Source organism: Salvelinus fontinalis, chromosome 2 (assembly GCF_029448725.1).
Source record: "Salvelinus fontinalis isolate EN_2023a chromosome 2, ASM2944872v1, whole genome shotgun sequence".
Taxonomy (NCBI): domain Eukaryota; kingdom Metazoa; phylum Chordata; class Actinopteri; order Salmoniformes; family Salmonidae; genus Salvelinus; species Salvelinus fontinalis.
Window position 1 is genome coordinate 36,573,520 of NC_074666.1, and position 26,589 is coordinate 36,600,108.

A 26,589-nucleotide genomic window follows, 5' to 3' on the forward strand; every position below is an offset into this window, starting at 1 on the left:
TGTAGTTTAATCAATTAAAGTATGTATTTGAAGTCTGGGATTGCTTGCTCTGTAAAACATCCCTTTAACAGGAAAGAACGGATTAAGAAGCACAAAGAGAGTGTGAAGACAGTGGTGAACCGAGACACAAGAAAACACAGGACACATGCTGGGGAACAACATGAGCTCACCACACTCTCTACGAAAAAAGAGGAGAAACCAGAGCCCACCACTCAGGACGCGGAGAAACAGGACCTTAAAACTGGGGAGAAAAATGAGGTTCATATTCTCTCTCCGCGAACTGTGGGGCAACGGTATAATACTCACCCTCCACGACCACGACACTAACCAATTAATTCAGAGTGAGACACATTTTTATTTACCCTTTATTAACACAGGTTGGCCGATTGAGGTCAGAAGACTTGTTTCTCAAGAAAGACGTGAGACAGAGGTGCTGCTATCGTCAAGACGGCTAGACTGGGTCCTCTAGCAGGTGGAAAGGGAAACGAGGGTGGGTGAGGTGGTGATCCTGATGCCCACCCTCCTTCTCTACCAGCGGAGGTTGCTGATGCTGACACTTGGCTCTGGTTTTCCAATGTCTCAAGAGTGATGTGTGTGCTGATTGGAATGATGGTGACTGATAGGCCAGCAAAGAGAAATGGCAATACTCTCATCTCCTTACACTTTACTGGTGCAATGACAATGCAGACGCTCTACGAAGCGAGATATTTATCAAAGAGACAAAGCACCATTGCATTTCTGTGGTATCATATTTATTTGTTTAAGATGGAAGCATAATGCATCTGGTGTCAATTAGGCCATGCAATCAAACCATGGTAGAGGACTGAACTAGGTTATGCTGGCTGTGGTGTTTCTTCACACCTAAAGAGACAGCTTTTGTAGTATAATTAAATCCTTGTGAGTCATATTATGGAATTCCACATATCATGAGATTAGGCCTACAATTGCTTTCTCACGTCATTGGAAACTACACTGGGTGTGAGGTTGTCTATCATAAATACTTTGCATTTAATGTGATTACTTGTAATGTCCATCATGTATTGACTGGGGACGTATTTGTGAAGGAATGTAACTGTTTTTCTGAGTGATATTTTTTTGTGCTGCACAGGACTGTTTTTGTATAAAAAAAAATATATATATTAGTGCATATCAATGTTGTACTATACAGAGTGCATTTGAAAAAGAGACCTAGATCTCATGTCTTCCCTGTTAATATAAATGTCCTGTGACTAAAGGAGTGGTTTGTAATGTATTGGCTTGATATTCAAAACATTTTTGTATTGGTAATGCATTTTTATGGGTAATAGCCATACAAATATTTAGTATCAGGCACATCAACCTGTAGCCTACTACTTATCACTATGTTTATCTATGCTTATTATAAAACGTCTCAACTGCTAGATGAGAACTTGGAAAATTCAGTTATCCTATAGATGTAATAGAGCAGAGAAACAACAACTGCAGCAGTCAGTTTAGCGCATGAGAGAAATATTTTATTAGTATACAAATAGAGTTGCTGACTTAGACATACACTACATGACCAAACTTATGTGGACAGCTGCTCGGCCAACATCTCATTCCAAAATCATGGGCATTAATATGGAGTTGGTCCCCCCTTTGCTTCTATAAACAGCCTCCACTCTCCCGGGAAGGCTTTCCACTAGACGTTGGAACATTGCTGCGGGGACCTGCTTCCATTCAGCCACAAGAGCTTTAGTAAGGTCAGGCACCGATGTCGGATGATTAGATTTGACTCGCAGTCGGCATTCCAATTCATCCGAAAGGTGTTCGATTTGGTTGAGGTCAGGGCTCTGTGCAGGGCAGTCAAATTCAATCCACACCAATCTCAACAAACAATTTCTGTTTGGACTGTGCACAGGGGCATTGTAAAGCTGAAACAGGAAAGGGTCTTTCCCAAACTGTTGCCACAAAGTTCAAAGCACTGAATCGTTAAGATTCCCCTCCACTGGAACAAAGGGGCCTAGTCCAAACCCCAAAAAACAACCCCAAACTATTATTACTCCTCCACCAAACTTTACAGTTGGCAATATGCTTGTGTGCAGCTGCTCGGCCATGGAAACCCATTTCATGAAGCTCCCGACGAACAGTTTGTGCTGATGTTGCTTCCGGAGGCAGTCTGGAACTCTGTAGTGAGTGTTGCAACTGAGGGCAGACAATTTCTACATGCTACAGCACTCATCAGTCCCGTTCTGTGAGCTTGTGTGGCCTACCACTCACAGCTGAGCGGTTGTTGCTCCTAGACGTTTCCACTTCAAAATAACAGCACTTACAGTTGACCGGGGCAGCTCTAGCAGGGCAGAAATTTGACAAACTGACTTGTTGGAAAGGAGGCATCCTATGACGGTGCCACATTTAAAGTCACTGAGCTCTTAAGTAAGGCTATTCTACTGCCAATGTTTGTCTATGGAGATTCCATGGCGGTGTGCTCAGTTTTATACATCTGTCAGCAACGCGTGTGGCTGAAATTGCCAAATCCACAAATTTGAAGGGGTGTCCACATACTTTTGCATATATAGTGTACTTCACATAGCTGTATAAACAGTTAATCTAACATCTTTCATCAATCACCTATATCTACAAACAGTGTGTGGGCAGTTAAACAATATTAATTTCTCTGACATTAGGGTTAAAACCAAAATCATTCTGGTCAACTATATTAGTACACATGCACCATTCCGTAGAGGAAGGTCCAGAACAGGACGTAGGTAAAAAGACCTCCAACGAGCCCTCCTGTGAAGAGCATCCTCCGAGACTTGAAGCACTTGTTCCACCTGCGACTGGCCTTGAGGATTAGAAGAAGGGAGAGGAGAAACGAGGCGAGGAAATAGAATATAAATCCGTACAGTCCTGTGAGCCCAAGGATGCCCGCTGTTGCCCCGGACAGAGCCGACACAGACGTCCGACAGTAGTCCAGCATGGCGGCGTTGCCCCTCACAGCGACCTCGCTGATGAACTGTGGTCCCTCTCGTTTTGCTACGATGACTGAGGACATGTCTGCACTTGATTTGATTTCCAACGATAAAAGCTGCTGCAAAAAAAATGCATGATTGATTACATGTTTTACATAATACATTCATGATCTTGAACAAATTGTGAATCATTTGTCAATCTAGCCTATTTTATTACTAACGAAAGTGCTAGCTAAATTGACATCTGGACTGCAGCTAGCTGGTAACTCACCGAATGAAAAAAGAATATACAGTGCTTCGTTTCCTTCACAAACACATCAAATGGACATCGTGTGTCACGTAATATTCATACACAATGTATTTACTAGTTGCTGGAATGTAATTACAGAAATAAAGCAAATTCAAGCTAGCTAGCACAGCAGACGCGACCCGTCATTCTGAATCGGCCATTTTCTTGTTAAATGCATTCTGGGACATTTGTTTTTGTATTAACTGCTCGCTTTTTATGAAGTCAGTGGATGAATATGTTCAGTTATCTTATTTTAATCACTCAAATATTTGATTTAATTAAATTACTTTCACATTTTGTGATATTTTAAAGATGTATTTGTTGTGACCTATGACCTTTGTAATGAACTTTGGTCACTACGGTGTATGCCTGAGATCAAAATAGTAGAGCACTGTTTATAAACACTGCGCTCTGGATAAAATGTACAGTTATTAATTGGCTAAGGAGTCTAATGCTATCCGGGGAGCAACCATGGCGAAATATGTACTCGGCATAGACATAGGAACTACTTCAATCAAGGTCGTGTTACTTGATATTAACTCAAAAACAGTAACGGATAGCTTCTCTCTGCCAACCAAGGCATATATCGTCAGCGACGAAACGCATGTATGTGACAGGTGACAGGCACCTCTCTGAATCACCGTACATAATGAGCTTTCACTCTTTCAATTGTACAGCCTTTCAAGCTGGTGTGCATTTTATCTCAAATTGGTCATAATCCTGTTGATTTATAGACCTCTTCTTAACTATATATTATATGATTGGTTTTCCTTTGCAGGCCAAAGAGCAGGACTCTGTACAAATCATAACGACTCTGAATGAGTGCATTGCCTCTCTGCCCATAGACAAGCTCCAGAATGTCAGTAGAATTGGGGTGTCTGGACAAATGCATGGGGTTGTATTCTGGAAAGCACAAACAGGTAAAACCATAAAGTGTGTCATCCACTATTATGTGGTATACATTTTTTATGTAGAAATCACAACACTCTTTATTCAAACAAGTCCTGTACCATCACTGTCTACCCTCAGGCTGTGATTGGTCAGGTGGAGGCAGCCGTCACCTCTTCAGCCCTAGAGACACCAGTCATCTAATCACCTGGCAGGATGGGCGCTGCAACAGTGATTTCCTGTCTACTCTTCCAAACCCAGACTCACATCTCAGCATAGCCACAGGCTTTGGTTGTGCCACTATCTTCTGGTACATGAAACACAGGTACATAGGCCTATAATATCATGCCTACACGACTTGGCTGATTTTGAGGAATAGGTTTACTTCATATAAGGCCAGTTGACTCCTGATAAGTACACATGTAGGATAAGTGTATGTCTATTACACCCAGTTTACACTTATCCTATGTGCACTTATCAGGAGTTTACTCTATAGACTAATAGATTCAGAAAGCTTGTCATTATTCTTTTCACTGTGTGTTTGAATGCAGGCCGGGGTTCCTGTCTGACTTCATGGTGGCAGGAACCATCCATGACTATGTGGTGTCCATGCTGTGTGGCTTGGAGAGCTGTGTCATGACTGGCCAGAATGCAGCCAGCTGGGGCTACTTCAACACTGCCACTAACCAGTGGAACATAGACATGTGAACACAATATCCTGGCCTTCTTCCGCTTCTAGCACCAATTGTTTGCTTTTTAGTACAAAATATGTTATTACTAACATACTACATACTGAACATAATATGAATGCATGTGTTGTGTTGTGTGTTAACTAACATGTACAGGTAACTGCCAAAATAGAGGAAACACAAGCATAAAGTGTCTTAATAGGGCGTTGGGCCATCACGACACAGAACAGCTTCAATGCACCTTGGCATAGATTCTAAGTGTCTGGAACTCTATTGGAGAGGACACCATTCTTCTACGACAAATCCATAATTTGCTGTTTTGTTGATGGTGGTGGAAAACCTTGTCTTAGGTGCCGCTCCAGAATCTCCCATAAGTGTTCAATTGGGTTAACATCGTTTTCATGTTCATCAAACAATTCAGTGACCACTCATGCCCTGTGGATGGGGGCTTTGTCATTGTATGGGGTCATAGCCATGGTAGCCAAAATAATGGCCTGCCCAGCATTTTATTTAACTAGGCAAGTCAGTTAAGAACAAATTCTTATTTACAATGACCGCCAAACCCGGACGATGCTGGGCCAATTGTGCGCCGCCCTATGGGACTCCCAATCACGTCCGGTTGTGATACAGCCTGGAATCGAACCACTGTCTGTAGTGACGCCTCGAGCACTGAGATGCAGTGCCTTAGACTGCTGCGTCACTCGGGAGGCGCGGGGAGGCGCGGGGTCACATGACCTTAAGCATGATGGGATGTTAATTGCTTAAAGACCCAGTGCAATCAAAAACTCGATTTTTCTGTGTTTTGTATATACTTCCACACTATGATGTTGGAAGAATACTGTGAAATTGTGAAAATTATGATAATGACCTTTTAGTGTAAGAGCTGTTTGAAAAGACAGCCTGTGGTGGGATGGAGTTTTGGCCTGCCTGGTGACATCACCATGCGGTAAATTAGTCAATAGAACAAAAAGAAAGACCGTTCTAAACCTCTCTGCCAATAGCAGCTAGTTTTCAGTTTCCCCTCCCCACTCAGACCACTCCCAGACAGTCCAAGCAAAACAATCACATGAAATTATTTATTGTTACCAAGAAATTATTTGATATTGAGATAAAAACGTCTGCATAGGGACTTTAATTAACTCAGGAACCACATCTGTGTGGAAGCACCTTCCTTCAATATACTTTGTATCCCTCATTTACTCAAATGTTTCCGTTATTTTGTCAGTCACCTGTATCTGTGTGTGTGTGTGTGTGTGTGTGTGTGTGTGTGTGTGTGTGTGTGTGTGTGTGTGTGTGTGTGTGTGTGTGTGTGTGTGTGTGTGTGTGTGTGTGTGTGTGTGTGTGTGTGTGTGTGTGTGTGTGTGTGTGCATGCTCTAGTCTGAAGGATGCTGGCTTTCCTGTGCACCTGCTCCCTGAGTGTGTGCCGTCTGGCTGCATGGCTGGTCAGACGTGCTGTGAGTGGCATGGCGTCCCTGCCAGCACACCTGTAGGGGCAGCCCTGGGAGACTTCCAGTGTTCTGTCTACTCCAGCATGATTGACAGGACGGATGCAGGTGAAGAGGGGCAATTTGACCTTTGAATGTCAATAGTATTGCTGAATGAGGATTGAATAAGGTGTAAGCTATATATGGTAACAGCTCCACCTTAAACTTTCCGATAGGCTAGGTGGGAAATTCAGAATTCTGTGCTTACACCTATCCATCTTTCAGATCTACTGGAGTGCCTAAATGCTAATGATAGGAACTAGGGATTGATTAAGCATTTGCTTTTGAAATTACATTTTATCATTGATTATAATAAGGTAACCGTTTCTGTGCCTCTTTGCAGTTCTCAATATAAGCACCTCAGCCCAGCTGACCTATGCCATGCCACTTGACTTCACTCCGCCAAATATCCCTGATCCCACCTCTTCCATCTCCTACTTCCCTTACTTCGATGGCTCCTACTTGGCGGTGGCAGCATCACTCAACGGAGGGAACGTGATGGCCACTCTTGTAGGCATGCTGAGTGGCTGGATGAACGAGCTAGGTAAATTAATCCATAAACTTTCATCTACTGTCATTGACTTAGTCACAAACCCTGTACGTTTGTGTCACTTGCAAAAGGCATGTTAAGTCCATGAGAGCTACTTAGTCATTACACCTATTTAATATTTTTACCTAATAGAGCTGGAAGTGAGCGACTCCTGCTTGTATGAGAAGCTGATCAGATGTGCCCTTGGAGTGGACAGTAGTGACCTGAGGGTTAGTCCTACCATCCTGGGGGAAAGACATGACCCGCTCAGCCTGGGCCAGGTGTCCAACATACACCCTTCCAACCTCTCCCTGGGCCACATGACCAGAGCGGTGTGCCGTGGTGTTCTGGACAATATCACCTCCATGATGCACCCGGTCTTCCTGCTGGAGGCCGGAGTGCAAAGGATCAAGGGCAGTGGGAGTGCCTTATCCCGTAACGCAGTACTCAGACAGGAAGCAGAAAGGGCGTTTCCTCTGCCTGTGGAATACGGACAGGATGTGGACTCAGCTGTGGGTGTGGCGATAGTCTTACATGACAGAATGTGAATTATGATACACACAGAGGGACTATTTGTTTACTTGCATATTTGAATACTTGAATTGTATTTTTTCTGAATTACTAACAGAGACTATTACAATAAACATCATGCTTATTTTACATTCCAGTGATATCCTCAGACATGTTTTTTAATGAATACTATTGGAAATTCATTGTGCAATCTCCAATCAAGATGATGTCTCACATTTATAGTATGAACTAAAAGTTCAATTAGGCCTATAGTAAGTGGTAATTGGTAATGTATAGTTAACTACAGTAAAAAAATAAAAGTACTTTATTAATGTTTGCATTAGTGCACTTGAAATTTCAACTAAAACATTGTTCTGCTACTGCTAGCTTACATATCAGTGTTATTAGTAATAATTACTAGGTAAGATTTTAGTATTGATAATGATTACAACTGTTTTAACTTAATGATTCAATTGTTATGTTATAATGGGATGTAAAATAAATCCTAAATCTTGTTGATGCCTCTATTACATTGTTTTGACGTATACAAAGTATTTAAGAAGATAGATGCCTGTGCCTCTAACTAACTAGACAGTACCATTAGGTCTTATAGGGACATTAGAAAACCTCTGGTCAGTTGTGCAAAATGTTGAAGGCTACTAAATGTGTGAAGTAATGAGAAGGGGATGATATTTTGGCTAAGCATTTGCAACATAATGTTGTACAACAAGGGGCAAATCAGGACACTGAAATTAACTTTTGAAGCAGAGATTGTGAAATGCTGAATTTGCTAATTTTACCTTGCCATCCAACTTTGAGGATTTACTAACAATGTTGGTCCAACACCTTATCAACTATGGATGTGGTGTTCTATGTTTTTATCAATAGGGATACAGTATGTATACATATGGTGCTTATGCATAAACAAGAGCCAATGGCTAAGCCAATGGCTACTTTTGAATATAATGTTAACAACATACCTTTACAATACATCTGTTATTTGTCAACTTTCATAACAATTAGCTAAGATTCTTTGTGCCTCTCCTGGTCACTATCATTGCTGTCACAGCTGTGCTACAGAGGCCGGGTCAATAACACCAAGGGTCAGCCATGTAGTCTTTTAAGCTTTCAGAGCAGAGCTCTCTCTGGTGGTAATGTACTCTTATACTCTCTGATACTCTCTGCGTGTGTGTATGAATCTCACTACTACTCACAGTTGTAGTGAGTAAGATTCATACACCCTCTGCTTGTAGAGGTTGAATTGTCTTGTGGTTGTGGATTTAAGACCTTTATTTAATATAAAGATGATATGACGGACAGAGACATAAGAGAAAATGTAATCCAACAGACCACTCAGTGAAATGCTCTTTATACTGGCACGGAAGGAATTAATTCATTTCTGTATAAGTACACAGTATGTTATAGATCCCAGTTAGATTTCATGTCCTTGTTTGAATGATTGGATCATAAGTAGGTGTTGATGATGGCTTGCATTTGCTTTGTTTATGTGAGAAGCTTTCAGTTCTTCTATTGCTTTAACTGAATTGTAGGAGAGTTTTTAAAACTGTAAACATTCACTCCGGTCAACATGTTGTGCATGAGATCACTGAGAGAAACTACTGTGTAGACACCATGAAGATAACCAAATCACAATTTCTCACTGTTTGGCATTGCATGCTCGTTATTAATTACACGTGTCTGAAACGGCAATTCTAAAATGTATTGTTTCCATGACGATACATGATGTCATTGTCTACAAGTCTAGTCGTTTTTAAACAAGGCCTGCACAGGAGGACAATTCAAATGTACACAGTTACAGACAGACTGTATCAGAGCAGATTAAAACAAGCACAACAACTAGATTACTTAGCCTGAGTTTCAGCTATACTGCGGTGAATGTGATGTCTATTAGATTGAGAAAAACAATAATGTTTTCAAGTGAGAAACATAATATACATTGTGGTGAGGGAGATCTCATTGTTGACAAGCTGCAGTTGGTAGAAGCTGTAGTTTTGTTTTTGTGTATCTTTTTATTAGTAGGCAGGGGTTGGTAATCATTTTTTTTTTGGTCTGAGAGGAAGCCATCTTGAGCCCCAATGGGTCCAGCAGCATTATGAGACAAGTAGATGAGGATCCGAAAAGTAGATCAAGTGACAGCAAAACGGCCACATCAATTATGCATACAGACATGATCTCATAGAGTGGATAAGAGTCTTTGTTCACGTGCACACTGTTTTACGCTGAGCGAGTGTGGTACCATGCAAATGGACACAAGGGACACATTCGTTTTACAATAATGTATCAGCAGAATAGCAATATGTTGCTCAAAAAACTAATGTGACAAATGTTGTCCATTATATGATTTGTTTTCAGAATGCTGTAGCCCCTAAAACACAGTTATGTAGATTTGTCTCAATTATGTGGTTTAATCAAGGGTATCAACCTGAAATATTTGATGAGAATGAGATGGATCTAGATGTGCTGTGTTATAAATGGGGATGGACACGTGGTTGAATTATGGTCCTGACTTCTTTCTGTTCTTCCACATGTGATGTTCCCCACATGGTGGGCAGAGAAGAACTTTGTCATTGTCTACCCCTTCCTCTTTTCTAAGGCATGTTGAGGGAAATAATAACAAAACAAGTCGTTTTTCACACCATCCTCCCTGGGAGAAATAATTTAAAACCCCAAAGTAATTATTCATTCTGATCAGTTTCATTTGGAGATGTACGAGATTATTAACCATATTTCTCAATAATGGCTGTCCTAATTTTCAACTGAACTGGGAATATTTTTTCTGTAATTTGTGTAAAGAATGGGTTTAAGGCCCGGTTAAAGTTTTCTATTACAGTTGTAATGTGGAAGTACTAATAAATAACCAGCTTTGTTAGCCATCTGGGGGTGAAACATCACATATCTTAAAGCTGGTGTATTCAGAGGTCAACTCTCCTACCATGTTTCAGAGGATCTATGAACATTTTACGGCACCTTTTAGATAAATGTAAGAAATTATTTTTGGTCATATGTAAATTCAATGTCAAGTTATTAAAATGTGTATGACCAAACAATATTTGACCAGGTCAAAACTTAGGAAGAGAACCATGAATGCAGTTCCTCACTGCATTACAATGTAATTCAATTAGATTTAGTAAATCCTCTCAGGGGGTTTATAACATACTGAACATACTGTTTTTACATGAATGTGAAGTGTTGTCATTGTATTGTCTCTCCCAGACCATCGGTTTGGCGAGTCATTATGAGCAAGGCAATGGACCTAGAGTACCCTACCTTCTCTCTGGAGACAGTTGACAGGAAGAATGATGAGAGGGCACAGAGCAGACAGGTGAAGAAGCCTGACCGCCATGGACTCAGACTACCAGGAGGAACTGGAGAAGGCAATACCCAAGATCAGATTCAATCTCAACTTTGACAAGTGAGACGGCACGTTCACCGAACATAATAACACATACTGTGCTGTACGGGGACAATTGGTGTTTATAGCCTTATTGTAGTAACACTAATAACAGTTTTAACACTGTTTGAGAGGACACAACTGTCTTCCTCAGGGGGAAGGATTTGTTCATCAGAAGCTCATTTACAATATCATTAGAATAAGGCCTTTTGTTTTGAAGCCATTTTGGGCAAGACCATGTGTATTTTGTTTTCCAATTGAAAAATAAATGCTTTCCCAATATTAAAGTCTAACATGTTTCTTTGTAGGAAAATAAAAGGTTTGGAGGAGAACAAAGAGGAGGGGGCAGCTGTTTGAGGCCGTGTCCACTGGGAATGTCATGAAGCTTGAGGGTCTGGTTCAGTACCTGCATCAGTCCATGAAGAAGCTCTCCAACACTGAGTGTTAGGCAGACTGTGTATTATATTCTGTAGTATTGTATAATCTTTGCATTTTAGGGTTACATTGTACATTAGTACTTTACAGCTTCATGTCCACACCCCGGATACACTATAGCCTTAACCCTAGCCATTACCCTAACCCTATCTTCATGTCCACATCCCAGTTCAACCCTAACCTCAACCCTAACCCTAGAGTGGTTATAAATTGTACTTATAGCTGTAACCTTAGCCATAGCCCTATCCCTAACCCAAGTACAGTGTAAGTACAATGTAACAATGAGTTATTACAATATTTGTTACACTGTGATTACACAGTTATAAGGGCCCTGTAATGTAACGCAGGTAGCCTAGTGGTTAAGAGTGTTGGGCCAGTAACTGAAAGTTCCCTGAACCGACTAGGTGAACAATCTACCGGAGTGCCCCTGAGTAAGGCACTTAACCCTAATTGCTCCTGTAAATCGCTCTGGATAACAGCGTCTGCTAAATGACAAAGAAAATTAACGTAAATGGATAATATTTTTAGTCTGTGTATTCTTTTATACTCCATTCTTTCACCTCCTGCTCTCCTAAATCAATTGTATGGTAAAAAAAACCCTGCTGAAGGCTCTACTGAATCTGAGAGACGGCAGAAATAACGCAATTCAATTTCTCCTTGACATCTCAGAGAAGATGGGGGACATCAAATAATTTATAAATGTAGCATACACCGCCAGCTATTACAAAGGTGAACTTTCATATAGCCAGAATTATAATTACTTGATGTTGTTCATCTATTCTACACCATGCTTCTGACAACTCAGTTTTATGTACACAGCCCTCAACCAATGTAATATATAAATACAGTCATGTTAGTGTATATGTAAAGCCATGCATTTTCTGACAGTCTATCCTTTCTATCTCTGTATCATTCAGGGCAAACAGCCCTTCATATTGCCATTGAGAGAAGGAGCACCTATTCTGTTCAGCTATTGATCAAGAAAGGAGCAGAAGTCCATGCCGAAGCCTGTGGGAAATTCTTCCAGCCTCATGATCTACTCAGCTTCTACTGTCGTTTTGTGAGTGTGTCAGTATCACTGAGCCTTGAACAGTGCCCTCCTCTGGTAGGTTTGCAACAAACTTTCCTGCTTGTCAGACCTCTAGTTATTCCTCTGAGAGAATAATAATTCCCTTGTTTATGACTTAGGGAATTGTATGATAGTGTTTTGTGGAACCTTACAGAAAGTGTGTTTGCATATCCAGAAAATACAATTGTCACTGTTGTGGTGGGTAGAGTGATGGAAAATACATTATAGTGAGGGAAAATGTGTTTCCAGGTGAGCTGACTCTGCCCCTGTCTGTTTGCACCAACCAGCCTGAGGTAGATGACTTCCTGCTGGAGAACTCCTACCATTGGGTAGATGTGAGAGAGAGGGACTCCCTGGGTAACATGGTGCTGCATGCTCTGGTGGTGGTGTCAACTGATAACACACCAGAGAACACGGACTTCATCACCTCCATGTACGATTACATCCTCACCACGGCTGCTCGCCTGCACCCCAGGTGGAGGCTGGAGGACTTGGACAACAACCAGGGCCTGATGCCTATAAAACTGTCTGCCAAGTTTGGCAAGATCGGGGTAAGGAAGGAGTCTGATATGGAGTAATGCTGTATGGTTGTTCGGCCCACTACTTAATGTAGACCTTCTGGAGAACAGATCAACAGTTTGTTGTTTACAAATGAAGCCATCTGATCTTTAATGTAATATTTTGTTCATGTTAGACATCAGAAGAAAAGACATTGTGTTTATGATAATGTGCTACATCCTTCCATTACGTGTTGGCCAATTGTTGTATTCTTCCTCTAGCTGTTTGAGAACATGATGCATCGTGAGTTCCATAAGAGGGAGACCAGACACCTGTCCCATAAATTCACTGAGTGGGTGTACAGACCTGTCCATTCCTCCCTGGACGATTTGGCCTCACTGTGACTCCTAGGAGAAGAACTCTGTCCTGGAGATTGTCTACAGCGTTAATATAATAAGATCAAATCATAAGCCCCAGTTGGTGCTATAATGCATCCGTTGTCCTGATCTTGTTCACATGCATCTACACTGTGTCTGCATTTTGACCAGATTTCCTGATCCCTCCCTGTATGCAAATTATTTCAGAAATATTCTTTCAAAATAATATCTATTTATTTAAAGACACATATTGATGGCCTGAGGCAATGGTGCCTCCTGTCAATGATTTAAGAGGGCTGGATAATGATTATTTAAATGGTTTCACTGTTCAGCTCTGTCTACACCTTCGGAGGTGGTCAGGAAGATCAGATCACAATGCATCTTTTAATCGTCTAAACCTGTCTAGAAAAGTGGGCAGAATCAGAATGTGGACAAGATTAAGGACTTATGTTAGCACCAGGTTTAAATGGGGCTCTAAATGCCATCTCCTGTCGTTGTGCCCTTGAGAAAGGCACTCAACCCTTATCTGCTCCAGGGGTGCTGCGCGGTGGTTGACCCTGTGCTCCAACCTCTCTGTCGGTGTGTCTCGGGGGTACGTGTACTGTAAGAAAATGCATTTCAAGAGAAAGAGAGACCAAAAGTAAGATCTACTTGCATCAAAGTGTGATTCTACCCACTGGGCACAGACGTCAATTCAACATCTATTCCACATTGGTTCAACTTAATTGAATTGAAATGACGCAGAAACAACGTTGATTCAACCAATGTGTGCCCAGTGGGTAGTAGTAGCATTTTATTTTAGAATCGCCATGCGATGCTCCAGATTGAGCCTCTGAACTGGAGGAGTGGGACAAGTTCGCTGCTCAGATGTTTTTCTTAACCGGTGAGGTGAGGTCTTTCTGCATGATCACAATAAGATACATTATTCTAGCATTAGTCTAGCTGAAACTGAGCAACTCAGTTTGGATCCAGGCAAACATCATGCAGGAGATCAAATCAGTGTTGCCAAAGTGCTGTCCATAGAAACAATTTTCACTTCAGCTCAATTTCTCTCACTCTCTGATATCCAGCCACCTTTTACTCTGGAGCATACCAGACAGTAATTCCTGAGTCTAGCGGATCAGCTTTTTACAGCAGTAGAAGCCTGTCATTTATTCACAGGAGAGGTGTGTGCATGTGTGATTTTACATACTGTATGTGTGAAAGCCATCCTAAGCCATGCCATGTTGCTCATGTACGTTTGTTGGCAGCTCTATGCATGTGTGGATAGGAAATTAGTGTTTCATACTGTAAGTGTCAGAGGTTATTTTTCGGAGTGAGTGATAAAACTTGAGTTCAAGTTGACTTTGTATGTAGTTTTCTGCATACGATCTTCCTGTCCTCCTCGGTGCTGTACTGCTGTGGGAGGGTGGAGTACCTGGGGTTCTTTGTGCTGGGTCTGGCTCTCAGCTGGGTCAACCTGTTCTACTTCTCCAGGGGATACGGACACATAGGCATCTACAGTGTTATGATACAGAAGGTATAATGGATACCAGGGCCTGTTTTCACAAAGACTCTCCGAGTAAGAGTGCTGATATAGGATCACTTGCCTTTTAGATCATATTGAATAAAATGATATGGACAGGGGGGACCTGATCCTTGATCAGCAGTCCTACACTGAGTCTCTGGAGGACAGGTCCTGGTCACACTCCTATAGAGAAGCTATAGGATTCATTGCCACAGGGTATTTAATAAATGTATGATTGGCACAACATTGGTGTCGTGACCCAACTGTAGTTATAATCCACAGTTCCTTTGATATTCTCTTTTTACTATGTCTTTTTTTCCCTTTGCAGATGATCCTAAGTGATATCTTGCGCTTTCTCTTTGTCTACGTTGTCTTCTGCTTTATGTTTTCAGCAGGTATTTCATTTCTCTTCTGTCACTTTTGCATGCAGGGACACAGAAATACAGCCCGTCAGTGACTCATGAATTCAAAATTAAGCCGTTTATTCTTCCAACACCATCAAAGGACCTATCAAAATTGTAGATGACAGTTCCCTCGTACAATGACACTTCTATAACACTGAAAACAAATGAGACAGTATAAACAAACAATATGATTTATATTAAAAAAACAACAGTCCCTCCACAGCAGTGGTGTTACAGACTTTGGTTTTTCCATTTATATTTTGAGGTTGGATGTGGTGTTACCTCATTAGTCAGTAGGTGTTACACCTGTGCTGGTTTGTCCATCTCATTAATCAGAAGGTGTTTCACCTGTGCTGGCCCATGTGATATTTAAGAGTGGCTGGCCCAGTGCTCCACTTGTCTTAAGAGATGTGGAGGGTTAACACCTTTAGTTGGCTCTCCCAATTTGAAACCCAATCTAGAAAAACGATCCTTTATCTGATTTCTCCTGTTTTCATTTTGCTCCACCTTTTGGTTTGTGTCCTGTCTTTAAGTTTGGTGTAGGTTTTTCATTTTGTTTGCTTCTGTAGCGTGCTTAATTCTGCATTTGTGGGGATTTATTTGCCACTTACAGAGAGTTGACAAACTGGTTGCAGTGTCAGCTCTTGCGCACCTTCTCCCAAGCAGTGGCAATTTTAGCATGTATATCTTGGTGGGGTAAAAAAAAAAAAAAGTGGGATGTATGCCAGCAAAGCCACTGCACAACACTAAACAATACATTAATTGCACTATACCACTGCTACACCTGGCTATCATCGGAACCTTGTCTGGCAGCGAAACAGTTCTTTCAGCCTCATTTATTGCCTTTACATAAACAGCTGATATGGCTGACTTGCTTAAACAAATGTGTTACCTACTGACAAATGAGATGTACAAACTATGACATAAGGGGACAACAAGCGGATAAGAGGCAATCTGTAATTTCCATTAAAACATTAATGAGTGAGCTAGGAAGGACGCAGTCAATATAACTATTTGTGAAGCACTTTTGAAATGTACAGAGACAGAATTCAGAACATGGGCCGTACTAAGTGTTCTACCTGTACACCAGGTCAGAACCATAGGATAAATAAAGGGGGCATATAAGCAGACAATGAAAGCTCTTACAATATTCAATGATTACATTTCTCAAAAACAAATTATAGGCTACATGTGCACCACCAAGTCAGAACAGTGGTGAAAATAGACCAAATTATTAGGGTGAGGCACATGGCTACTAAAAGCTTACTACACAACATACACTTATGTATACTGTAGCTAAGAAAGTAATACTATCTCCCTGGCATATTACATAACTTATGCAGCAGCATACAATACATGTTTTACTCACCTTGTTGTGCTGTGCTCACTTGAACAGGAAGGTGGCGCAGCGGTCCTTCGTGTGTAAATTTTGTCATCAAACTTTGTCATCAAAGTCTGGAGTTCTCTGGATCTATGGTGCTTTCAAGACAACTGGGAACTCGAAGAAAAAAAACAAGGTTGAATCATGACCTCAGTGATCTATAGAAAGAGGCCAGAGTTCCCGAGTTGGAACTCCGAGTTGGATTACCGTTCAAAATGTATTTTCCCAGTAGGAGCTAAAATTTTTTCTCGAGTTCCCAGTTGTCTTGAACTCACTGAAGTCTGAGATTTCCCATTTCCGAGTTTCCAGTTGTTTTGAGCATGGCAAAAGTCATGGTGGATTGACAGCATAGCCAATGTATTCAACATTTTCTGGCCCATGGTGTTGCATGGGAATGTTTATCCTTTTAAGTTTGGAAAAGAGACCCCAGACTTGGACCACACACCCTCTCCACTGAGTATCAGGCTAGTGATTGCTTTGCAACACTTGGAGTTAGCCATTGATTCCTTCCTAACCACTCATTGTTGAATTAGCGATTTCAAACTTGTTGTGTAATGTTTATGTCCAATGGCCGATGAGAACTGGGAAATCAAATATATATATTTTTTAAATCATGATGACGTCAGTGATCTTCAGATCTTAGCTCTAGAAAGAGGCCCATGTTCCCAATTCCGAGTTGGATATAATATAATTCCGAGTTGGATGAAAGTTCAAACGAGTTCCCAGTTGTCTTCAACTCACTCACTTGTTTTGAGTGCGGCGCAAATCATGCTTCAGTCCAATCAAAGCTACGGTAGATATAACGTGATTTGACATAATTTTATCTGTGGCCAATGACCTTGAGCCTCCTTAGATGGGCACTTCTAAGGTAACTCTATGGCAGCACCCAAGGGGCTAGAATTTTAGAGCTCTGCCCTTAGACTTGGCGTGACGTAGTTTCCCCATGAGTGACAGAACACTGAGCCAATCAAGGCGCAACGCTCCGTATTTTCTGCTGGCTTGCCCCACCACCACAGAAAGCACTGAGGTAGACTGAAACACCTGCATTTTGGAGCTGCCTTACTCAAGAAAACAAAAAAGAAACCATGTTTGTATGTGGCTTTATTAACTCAATGATATATATATTTTTTTAACGTTGTTTGCAAACTGATATGTGACACGCATTAATGCCAAAACAACATACAAAATAGGCATGCCCTCAAAAATGTTTTGCTAAAAATGTGGGGATCACATTTGATGATGGGTCACCACTGCTCCCAAGAATAGGCAGATGAGAGAGGTCACAAAAATATATTGTGGTGCACAAATGCCGTGCAACTAGCACAACACACACCACAGTACAAAATAAAACACACAAACAACAGTTATATTACAACATACCTGCAGAGAATCAACAAAAACAAGTTGCAATGTCAGCTCACGCACACCTGTCCAAACCAACCTAACAATGCACTATTAAACCTGACATGACACACTTTTTAAAACATGATAATAGTTCAGTGCTTTTACATCAAATAAAAGGACAGCAACCAAACTGTGATAAAATAATACACATACAATGAATGTAAATTAATACAAAAATAAATGCATCACCTCGAGGTGACCCATTGACCCAGTCCTCTCTGCTATATCAAAATAAGAGTCCCTTGTACAACTCCTTCAAAATAAAATGCCTGTGCATAATCTAGGGTAACAACATCACTCTGCTACATTCACCCCCACTGTTTTATTTACGATAGATTATGGACACCAACAAAACCATTACCTTGAAGGTAACAAAGCAAAGAAAGAAAAACAATTATACACTCACTCAAGGCTACAGTCCCACTTCACCATCTGGCATTCTGACGGACGAATCTGTGATTGGCGGATGCCAGGAGAATGCTACAGTGGCTTGCGAAAGTATTCACCCCCCTTGGCATTTTTCCTATTTTGTTGCCTTACAACCTGGAATTAAAATATATTTTTTTGAGGGTTTGTATCATTTGATTTACACAACATGCCTACCACTTTGAAGATGCAAAATATTTTTTATTGTGAAACAAACAAGAAATAAGACCAAAAAAAATGAAAACTTGAGCGTGCATAACTATTCACCGCCCCAAAGTCAATACTTTGTAGAGCCAACTTTTGCGGCAATTACAGCTGCAAGTCTTTTGGGGTATGACTCTATTAGCTTGGCAAATCTAGCCACTGGGATTTTTGCAATTCTTCAAGGCAAAACTGCTCCAGTTCCTTCAAGTTGGATGGGTTCCACTGGTGTAAAGCAATCTTTATGTCATACCACAGATTTTCTTTTATTTTTTATTATTTTAACCCCTTTTTCTCCCCAATTGGTAGTAGTTACTGTCTTGTCTCATCGCTGCAACTCCCGTACGGACTCGGGAGAGGCGAAGGTCGAGAGCCATGCGTCCTCCAAAACACAACCCAACCAAGACGCACTGCTTCTTGACACAATGCACATCCAACCCGGAATCCAGCCGCACCAATGTGTCGGAGGAAACACCATACACCTAGCGACCTGGTCAGCGTGCACTGCACCCGGCCCACCACAGGAGTCACTAGTGCGCGATGAGACAAGGATATCCCTGCCGGCCAAACCTTCCCTAACCCGGGTGACGCTGGGCCAATTGTGCGCCGCCCCATGGGCCTCCAGATCGCGGCCGGATGCGGCAGAGCCTGGGCTCGAACCCAGAATCCTTAGACCACTGCGCCACCCGGGAGGCCCCCATAACTCAGATTCTCAATTGGATTGAGGTCTGGGCTTTGACTAGGACATTCCAAGACATTTAAATGTTTCCCCTTAAACCACTCAAGTGTTGCTTTAGCAGTATGCTTTGGGTCATTGTCCTGTTGGAAAGTGAACCTCCATCCCAGTCTCAAATCTCTGGAAGACTGAAACAGGTTTCCCTCAAGAATTTCCCTGTATTTAGCGCCATCCACCATTCCTTCAATTCTGACCAGTTTCCCAGTCCCTGTCATTGAAAACATCCCCACAGCATGATGCTGCTACCACCATGCTTCACTGTGGGAATGGTGTTCTCGGAGTGATGAGAGGTGTTGGGTTTGTGCCAGACATAGCATTTTCCTTGATGACCAAAAAAGCTCAATTTTAGTCTCATCTGACCAGAGTACCTTATTCCATGTATTTGGGGAGTCTCCCACATCCCTTTTGGCGAACACCAAACGTGTTTGCTTATTTTTTTCTTTAAGCAATGGCTTTTTTCTGGCCACTCTTCCATAAAGCCCAGCTCGGTGGAGTGTACGGCATAAAGTGGTCCTATGGACAGATACTCCAATCTCCGCTGTGGAGCTTTGCAGCTCCTTCAGGGTTATCTTTGGTCTCTTGTTTCCTCTCTGGTTAATGCCCTCCTTGCCTGGTCCGTGAGTTTTGGTGGGCGGCCCTCTCTTAGCAGGTTTGTTGTGGTGCCATATTCTTTCCATTTTTTAATAATGGATTTAATGGTGCTCCGTGGGATGTTCAAAGTTTCAGGTATTTTTTTAGAACCCAACCCTGATCTGTACTCCTCCACAACTTTGTCCTTGACCTGTTTGGAGAGCTCCTTGGTCTTCATGGTGCCGCTTGCTTGGTGGTGCCCCTTGCTTAGTGGTGTTGCAGACTCCGGGGCCTTTCAGAACAGGTGTATAGATCATGTGACACTTAGATTGCGCACAGGTGGACTTTATTTAACTAATTCTGTGACTTCTGAAGGTAATTGGTTGAACTAGATTTTATTTAGGGGCTTCATAGCATATGGATTGAATACTTTACAGTTTTACGTTTAAATGTAATTATTTTTATTTCACTTCACCAATTTGGACTATTTTGTGTATGTCCATTATATGAAATCCAAATAAAAATCCATTTAAATTACAGGTTGTAATGCCACAAAATAGGAAAAATGCCAAGGGGGATGAATACTTTTGCAGGGCACTGTACCCGAATACATAGTGCCATCTGTAAAATTTGGTGAAGGAGGAATAATGGGGTTGTTTTTCATAGTTCGGGCTAGGCCCTTTAGTTTTTTATTTATTTAACCTTTATTTAAGTAGGCAAGTCAGTTAAGAACAAATTCTTATTTACAATGACGGCCTATCCCGGCCAAACCCGGACAACGCTGGGCCAATTGTGCGCCACCCTATGGGAATCCCAGTCACGGCCGGATGCGATACAGCCTGGATAGTTCCAGTGAAGGGAAATCTTAATGCTACAGCATGCAATGACATTCTAGACAATTCTGTGGTTCCGACTTTGTCACAACAGTTCGGGGAAGGCCCTTTCCTGTTTCAGAATGATAATGCCCCCTTGCACAAAGCAAGGTCCATACAGAAATGGTTTGTCGAGAGAACTTTACTGGCCTGCAGAGAGCCCTGACCTCAACCCCATCAAGCACCTTTGGGAGGAATTGGAATGCAAACTGCAAGCCAGGCCTAATCACCCAACAGCAGTGCCCAACCTCACTAATGCTCATGGCTAAATGGAAGTTCACCCAGCAATGTTCCAACATCTAGTGGAAAGCTTTCCCAGAAGAGTGGAGGCTGTTGTAGCAGCAAAGGGGGACAAACTCCATATTAATGCCCATGATTTTGGAATGAGATGTTCGACGAGCAGGCGTCCACATACTTTTGGTCATGTAGTATAGTTTGAATAAGCCTATTCACTGGCTTAATAAGCCTACCCAGTCTAGTATGAACACCCTCACCTAAAAACTTGGCAGGAATACTAGGCACTGTGCTCAGAGGTCTAACCTCAGGTTAGGAACCACAACAGGAAGACACCTCAGAAGACATCACTCTCTCAGTGACAGACTCGACACTTGTATCATAAGATGACTGATCAGAATCCTGGCAGATAGTTCCGGACCACACTGATGATTCATCCACATCTTCCTCTTCTGTTCTCATGTCATCCTCACTCGTCAGTCTCTTGCCACTCATACCCCCACAGTCTTCAGAGACATCTCTGCAAATTTATAAAAAATAAAAAAGGTGCATCCTGTTTCCATTGATCATCCATGAGATGTTTCTACAACTTGATTGGAGTCCACCTGAGGTAAATTCAATTGATTGGACATGATTTGGAACGGCACACACCTGTCTATATAAGGACCCACAGTTGACAGTTCATGTCTTTGCAAAAACCAAGCCATGAGGTTGAAGGAAATGTCCCTAGAGCTTTGAGACAGGATTGTGTTGAGGCACAGATCTGTGGAAGGGTACTAAAACATTTATTTTCTGCAACATTGAAGGTCACCAAGAACACAGTGGCCTCCATCATTCTTAAATGAAAGAACTCAGGGAGATGACCAAGAACCAGGTGGTCAATCTGACAGAGCTCCAGAGTTCCTCTGTGGAGAACATTCCAGAAGGACAACAATCCCTGCAGCACTCCACCAATCAGGCCTTCATGGTAGAGTGGCCAGATGGAAACCCTCCTCAGTAAAAGGCACATGACAGCCCGCTTGGAGTTTGACAAAGGGCACGTAAAGGACTCTCAGACCATAAAGAACAAGATTCTCTGGTTTGATGAAACCAAGATTGAACTCTTTGGCCTAAATGCCAAGTGTCACGTCTGGAGGAAACTTAGCACCATCCCTACGGTGAAGCATGGTGGTGGCAGCATCATGCTGTAGAGGTGTTTTCAGAGGCAGGGACTGGGAGACTAGTCAGGATCGAGGGAAAGATGAACGGAGCAAAGTACAGAGAGATCCTTAATGAAAACCTACTCCAGAGCGCTCAGGACCTCAGACTGGGGCGAATGTTCACCTTCCAACAGGACAACAACCCTAAGCATACAGCTAATACAATGGAGGATTGGCCTCGGGACAAGTCTCTGAATGTCATTGAGTGGCCCAGCCAGAGCCTAGACTTGAACACAATTGAACTTCTCTGCAGAGACATGGAAATAGCTGTGCAGTGACGCTCCCCATCCAACCTGACAGAGCTTGAGAGAATCTTCAAAGAACAATGGGAGAAACTCCCAAAATACAGGTGTGCCAAGCTTGTAGCGTCATACCCAGGAAGACACGAGGCTCTAATCGCTGCCAACGGTGCTTCAACAAAGTACTGAGTAAAGGGTCTGAATACTTATTTAAATGTGATGTTTCCATTTATTTATTTTTTTATAAACTTGCAAAAATGTCAAAATAACTTTTTTTGCTTTGTCATTATGGGGTTTTGTGTGTGGATTTATGAGGGGAAAAAACTATTAAAATAGGGCTGTAACGTAAGAAAATTTGGAAAAAGTAAAGGGGTCTGAATCCTTTCCGAATGCACTATACTTCATCCAAAGTAACCCCAATATGTACCTTAGCAAATATCTTCCCCAACAAGTCAGCTTTTACTTGATCAATTACAGCCATTTTTGACCCACAACCAAAACTGGAATTCGAGTGGACTTGCTTTTTCCAGTCATCTTCTTCAATATAGACCATACATCCCCCAGCTCAGTACCCCTGCCTATTGTAAAGCAGAACTGTATCCATCATTTCTCTATGACAGACTTAAAGACCCTGCAAACTAAAGCTCTCTTTCCTTTGGAAATCAACTAGATTCTCAGTAGTCATATTCCTATGCAACACTCTGTAAGCCCTATTTCTTTCTTGAATAGCCGCAGTGCACTCTTCAGTCCACCAATGAACCACCTTCCTTTTCTCACCCACTTCACTCACTGGTACATATAAATTCGCAGCATTCAAAATCAGAGAGGTCACAGAGGCAGCACATACATCAACCGGCCTTTCTGAAGACAACTCTCCAACAGACTTTAAGCAATGATCACCAAACTTTTCCCAGTCTGCTTTATGAAAGCCCCATCTTCTGATTGGTACCCTGTCTGGAATAGTAGCATCAAAGTTCATGGTACTCGAAACCGGGAAATTATCCCTTCCAACAGTAGAATGTTTCATTACATTACATTCACACATAGATGAAATAGAGTTAGAAGCCATTGTGAGGTCCAGGCAGGATGTAACCTTTCTAACAACATCAACTCTTGTACCACATCCATTGTTAAGACATGCTAATGCTCTTGTTTCCATCATTTCTTCCACAATAGTACCATTAGTATCTGTATGTCTACTTCCCCATAAACTACTATGTGCATTAAAGTCGCCGCACCATATCTCTCTAGAGCTCAATTCTCCTGATATTTCATCAATCATCTCTACAGATAGTTGACGACAAGGGTTGTACAAATTTTATAACTTAATATTACTACATGCACTGTAGATTTCCACCATCACACATTCATATTCAGATGGGACAGGTATATTAAAAACAACCACCACCCTGTACAATTGATCTATCAGAACAATGAAACAAGATGTGGTCCAAGTCATGTTTCTGGAACACATATCACATCATGTTTGATCTCTAAATCAATGTCATATACAGTTGAAGTCGGAAGTTTACATACACCCTAGCCAAATACATTAAAACTCAGTTTCTCACAATTCCTGACATTTAATCCTAGTAAAAATTCCCTGTCTTAGGTCAGTTAGGATCACCACTTTATTTTAAGAATGTGAAATGTCAGAATAATAGTGGAGAGAATTATTTATTTCAGCTTTTATTTCTTTCATCACATTCCCAGTGGGTCAGAATATTACATACACTCAATTAGTATTTGGTAGCATTGCCTTCAAATTGTTTAACTTGGGTCAAACGTTTTGGGTAGCCTTCCACAAGCTTCCCACAATAAGTTGGGTGAATTGTGGCCCATTCCTCCTGACAGAGCTGGTGTAACTAAGTCAGGTTTGTAGGCCTCCTTGCTCGCACATGCTTTTTCAGTTCTGCCCACACATTTTCTATAGGATTGAGGTCAGGGCTTTGTGATGGCCACTCCAATACCTTGACTTTGTTGTCCTTAAGCCATTTTGCCACAGCTTTGGACGTATGCTTGGGGTCATTGTCCATTTGGAAGACCCATTTGCGACCAAGCTTTAACTTCCTGACTGATGTTTTGAGGTGTTGCTTCAATATATCCATATAATTTTCCTTCCTCGTGATGCCATCTATTTTGTGAAGTGCACCAGTCATTCTTGCAGCAAAGCACCCCACAACATGATTCTGCCACCCCCGTGCTTCACGGATGAAATGGTGTTCTTCGGCTTGCAAGCATCCCCCTTTTTCCTCCAAACATAACGATGGTCATTATGGCCAAACAGTTCTATTTTTGTTTCATCAGACTAGAGGACATTTCTCCAAAAAGTATGATCTTTGTCCCCATGTGCAGTTGCAAACCGTAGTCTGGCTTTTTTATGGCGGATTTGGAGCAGTGGCTTCTTCCTTGCTGAGCGGCCTTTCAGGTTATGTCGATATAGGACTTGTTTTACTGTGGATATAGATACTTTTGTACCTGTTTTCTCCAGCATCTTCACAATATCCTTTGCTGTTGTTCTGGGATTGATTTGCACTTTTCGCACCAAAGTACGTTCATCTAAATGAGACAGAATGCGTCTCCTTCCTGAGCGGTATAATGGCTACGTGGTCCCATGGTGTTTATACTTGAGTACTATTGTTTGTACAGATGAATGTGGTACCTTCAGGTGTTTGGAAATTGCTCCCAAGGATGAACCAGACTTGTGGAGGTCTACAATGTTTTTTCTGAGGTCTTGGCTGATTTCTTTTGATTTTCCCATAATGTCAAGCAAAGAGGCACTGTGTTTGAAGGTAGGCCTTGAAATACATACACGTGGGGCCTCCCGGGTGGCGCAGTGGTCTAGAGCACTGCATCGCAGTGCTAGCTGCGCCACCAGAGTCTCTGGGTTCGCACCCAGGCTCTGTCGCAGCTGGCCGCGATCGGGAGGTCCGTGGGGCGACGCACAATTGGCTTAGCGTCGTCCGGGTTAGGGAGGGTTTGGCCGGTAGGGATATCCTTGTCTCATCGCGCCCCAGCGACTCCTGTGGCGGGCCGGGCGCAGTGCGCGCTAACCGAGGGAGCCAGGTGCACGGTGTTTCCTCCGACACATTGGTGCGGCTGGCTTCCGGGTTGGAGGCGCGCTGTGTTAAGAAGCAGTGCGGCTTGGTTGGGTTGTGCTTCGGAGGATGCATGGCTTTCGACCTTCGTCTCTCCCGAGCCCGTACGGGAGTTGTAGCGATGAGACAAGATAGTAATTACTAGCGATTGGATACCACAAAAATTGGGGAGAAAAGGGGATAAAAAAATAAAAAAAAGAATACATCCACGTCCACCTCCAATTGACTCAAATTATGTCAATTAGCCTATAAGAAGCTTCTAAAGCCATGACATAATTTTCTGGAATTTTCCAAGCTGTTTAAAGGCACAGTCAACTTAGTGTGCGTAAACTTCTCACCCACTGGAATTGTGATACAGTGAATTATAAGTGAAATAATCTGTCTGTAAACAATTATTGGAAAAATGACTTGTGTCATGCACAAAGTACATGTCCTAACCGTCTTGCCAAAACTATAGTTTATATATAATAAATTTGTGGAGTGGTTGAAAAACGAGTTTTAAGGACTCCAACCTATGTAAGTAAACTTTAGTAAACTAAACGTGTATGTAAACTTTCGACTTCAACTGTATCTTAAACTCCTGACCGTTAGTAACAAGGCTTCTGGCATTCCACTGAAGGAAAAACAAAAACCATAACTCTATTTATTATCATACTGAGACTTTACATCATTAGTATTATTAGGAGTCAACATGTCAACAATCATGGCGACAGTAACATCTGTTACTCCTGAAAACTCGGTTGCTGCTTCCACAATGATCTTTAACTTGGCAGTTCTTCTTTCCACAAACACAGTCAGGTTGATAAGCCTTCCAATGAAGGATATAAAGCAAATCTGATTAACCATTAAGGTGTCCTTTCACACGGCACATTTGTGAAAACAATTATTATTATTATATATATATATATTTTGGTGTATTTTACTCCCATTTTCTGCCAATTTCAATTACGATCTTGTCTAACTTCTGCAACTCCCCAACAGGCTCGGGAAAGGCGAAGGTCGAGGCATTGTCGTGGAAAATTGCGAGATTATGTTATAGTGCTTGTAAGATTATATTATAATCTTTGTATTGCATTAGAATGGTTGTTTTATTCGACAGAATAGAATCTGTCAACTATTGTGTGTGTGTGTTCCACTGAGGATGGGCCTCTATGAGATAGCACTGACAGAGGAGATTTACGATGTCTTTGGCCAATAAAGCCTAAAG

General features: G+C 41.9%; 3 protein-coding genes across 5 annotated transcripts in view; 2 read left to right on the forward strand and 1 right to left on the reverse strand.

The window, feature by feature from the left end:
* p2rx5 (purinergic receptor P2X, ligand-gated ion channel, 5) overlaps positions 1 to 1,237 on the forward strand; it is a 40,668-nt gene extending 39,431 nt beyond the window's left edge. The window contains 2 exon segments of the mRNA XM_055873496.1: positions 72 to 293; positions 378 to 1,237. Coding sequence (XP_055729471.1) covers positions 72 to 293; positions 378 to 390 — 235 coding nt within the window. The 3' untranslated portion in view covers positions 391 to 1,237.
* A 234-nt stretch (positions 1,238 to 1,471) lies between these two features.
* Positions 1,472 to 3,398, reverse strand: emc6 (ER membrane protein complex subunit 6). Of its 2 annotated transcripts, none has more exons than XM_055873530.1 (2): positions 3,202 to 3,398; positions 1,472 to 3,046 (listed from the first exon to the last, which is right to left on the reverse strand). In XM_055873530.1, exon 2 carries the CDS (start codon positions 3,011 to 3,013, stop codon positions 2,678 to 2,680), a length of 336 nt encoding a protein of 111 aa, XP_055729505.1. In that variant the 5' UTR covers positions 3,014 to 3,046; positions 3,202 to 3,398; the 3' UTR covers positions 1,472 to 2,677. The 2 variants fall into 2 exon arrangements, with proteins under 2 accessions (XP_055729505.1, XP_055729498.1); XM_055873523.1 differs by having other exon boundaries at positions 1,472 to 3,049; positions 3,202 to 3,397.
* Positions 3,399 to 3,572: 174 nt separating this feature from the next.
* shpk (sedoheptulokinase) lies at positions 3,573 to 7,835 on the forward strand. 2 transcript variants are annotated; one of them, XM_055873507.1, is made up of 7 exons: positions 3,573 to 3,825; positions 3,998 to 4,139; positions 4,249 to 4,432; positions 4,659 to 4,811; positions 6,175 to 6,350; positions 6,625 to 6,825; positions 6,964 to 7,835. In XM_055873507.1, the coding sequence occupies exons 1-7, from the start codon at positions 3,691 to 3,693 to the stop codon at positions 7,356 to 7,358; spliced, it is 1,386 nt and encodes a 461-aa protein (XP_055729482.1). In that variant the 5' UTR covers positions 3,573 to 3,690; the 3' UTR covers positions 7,359 to 7,835. The 2 variants fall into 2 exon arrangements, with proteins under 2 accessions (XP_055729482.1, XP_055729489.1); XM_055873514.1 differs by having other exon boundaries at positions 3,736 to 3,825; positions 4,065 to 4,139.
* Positions 7,836 to 26,589: the final 18,754 nt, after the last annotated feature.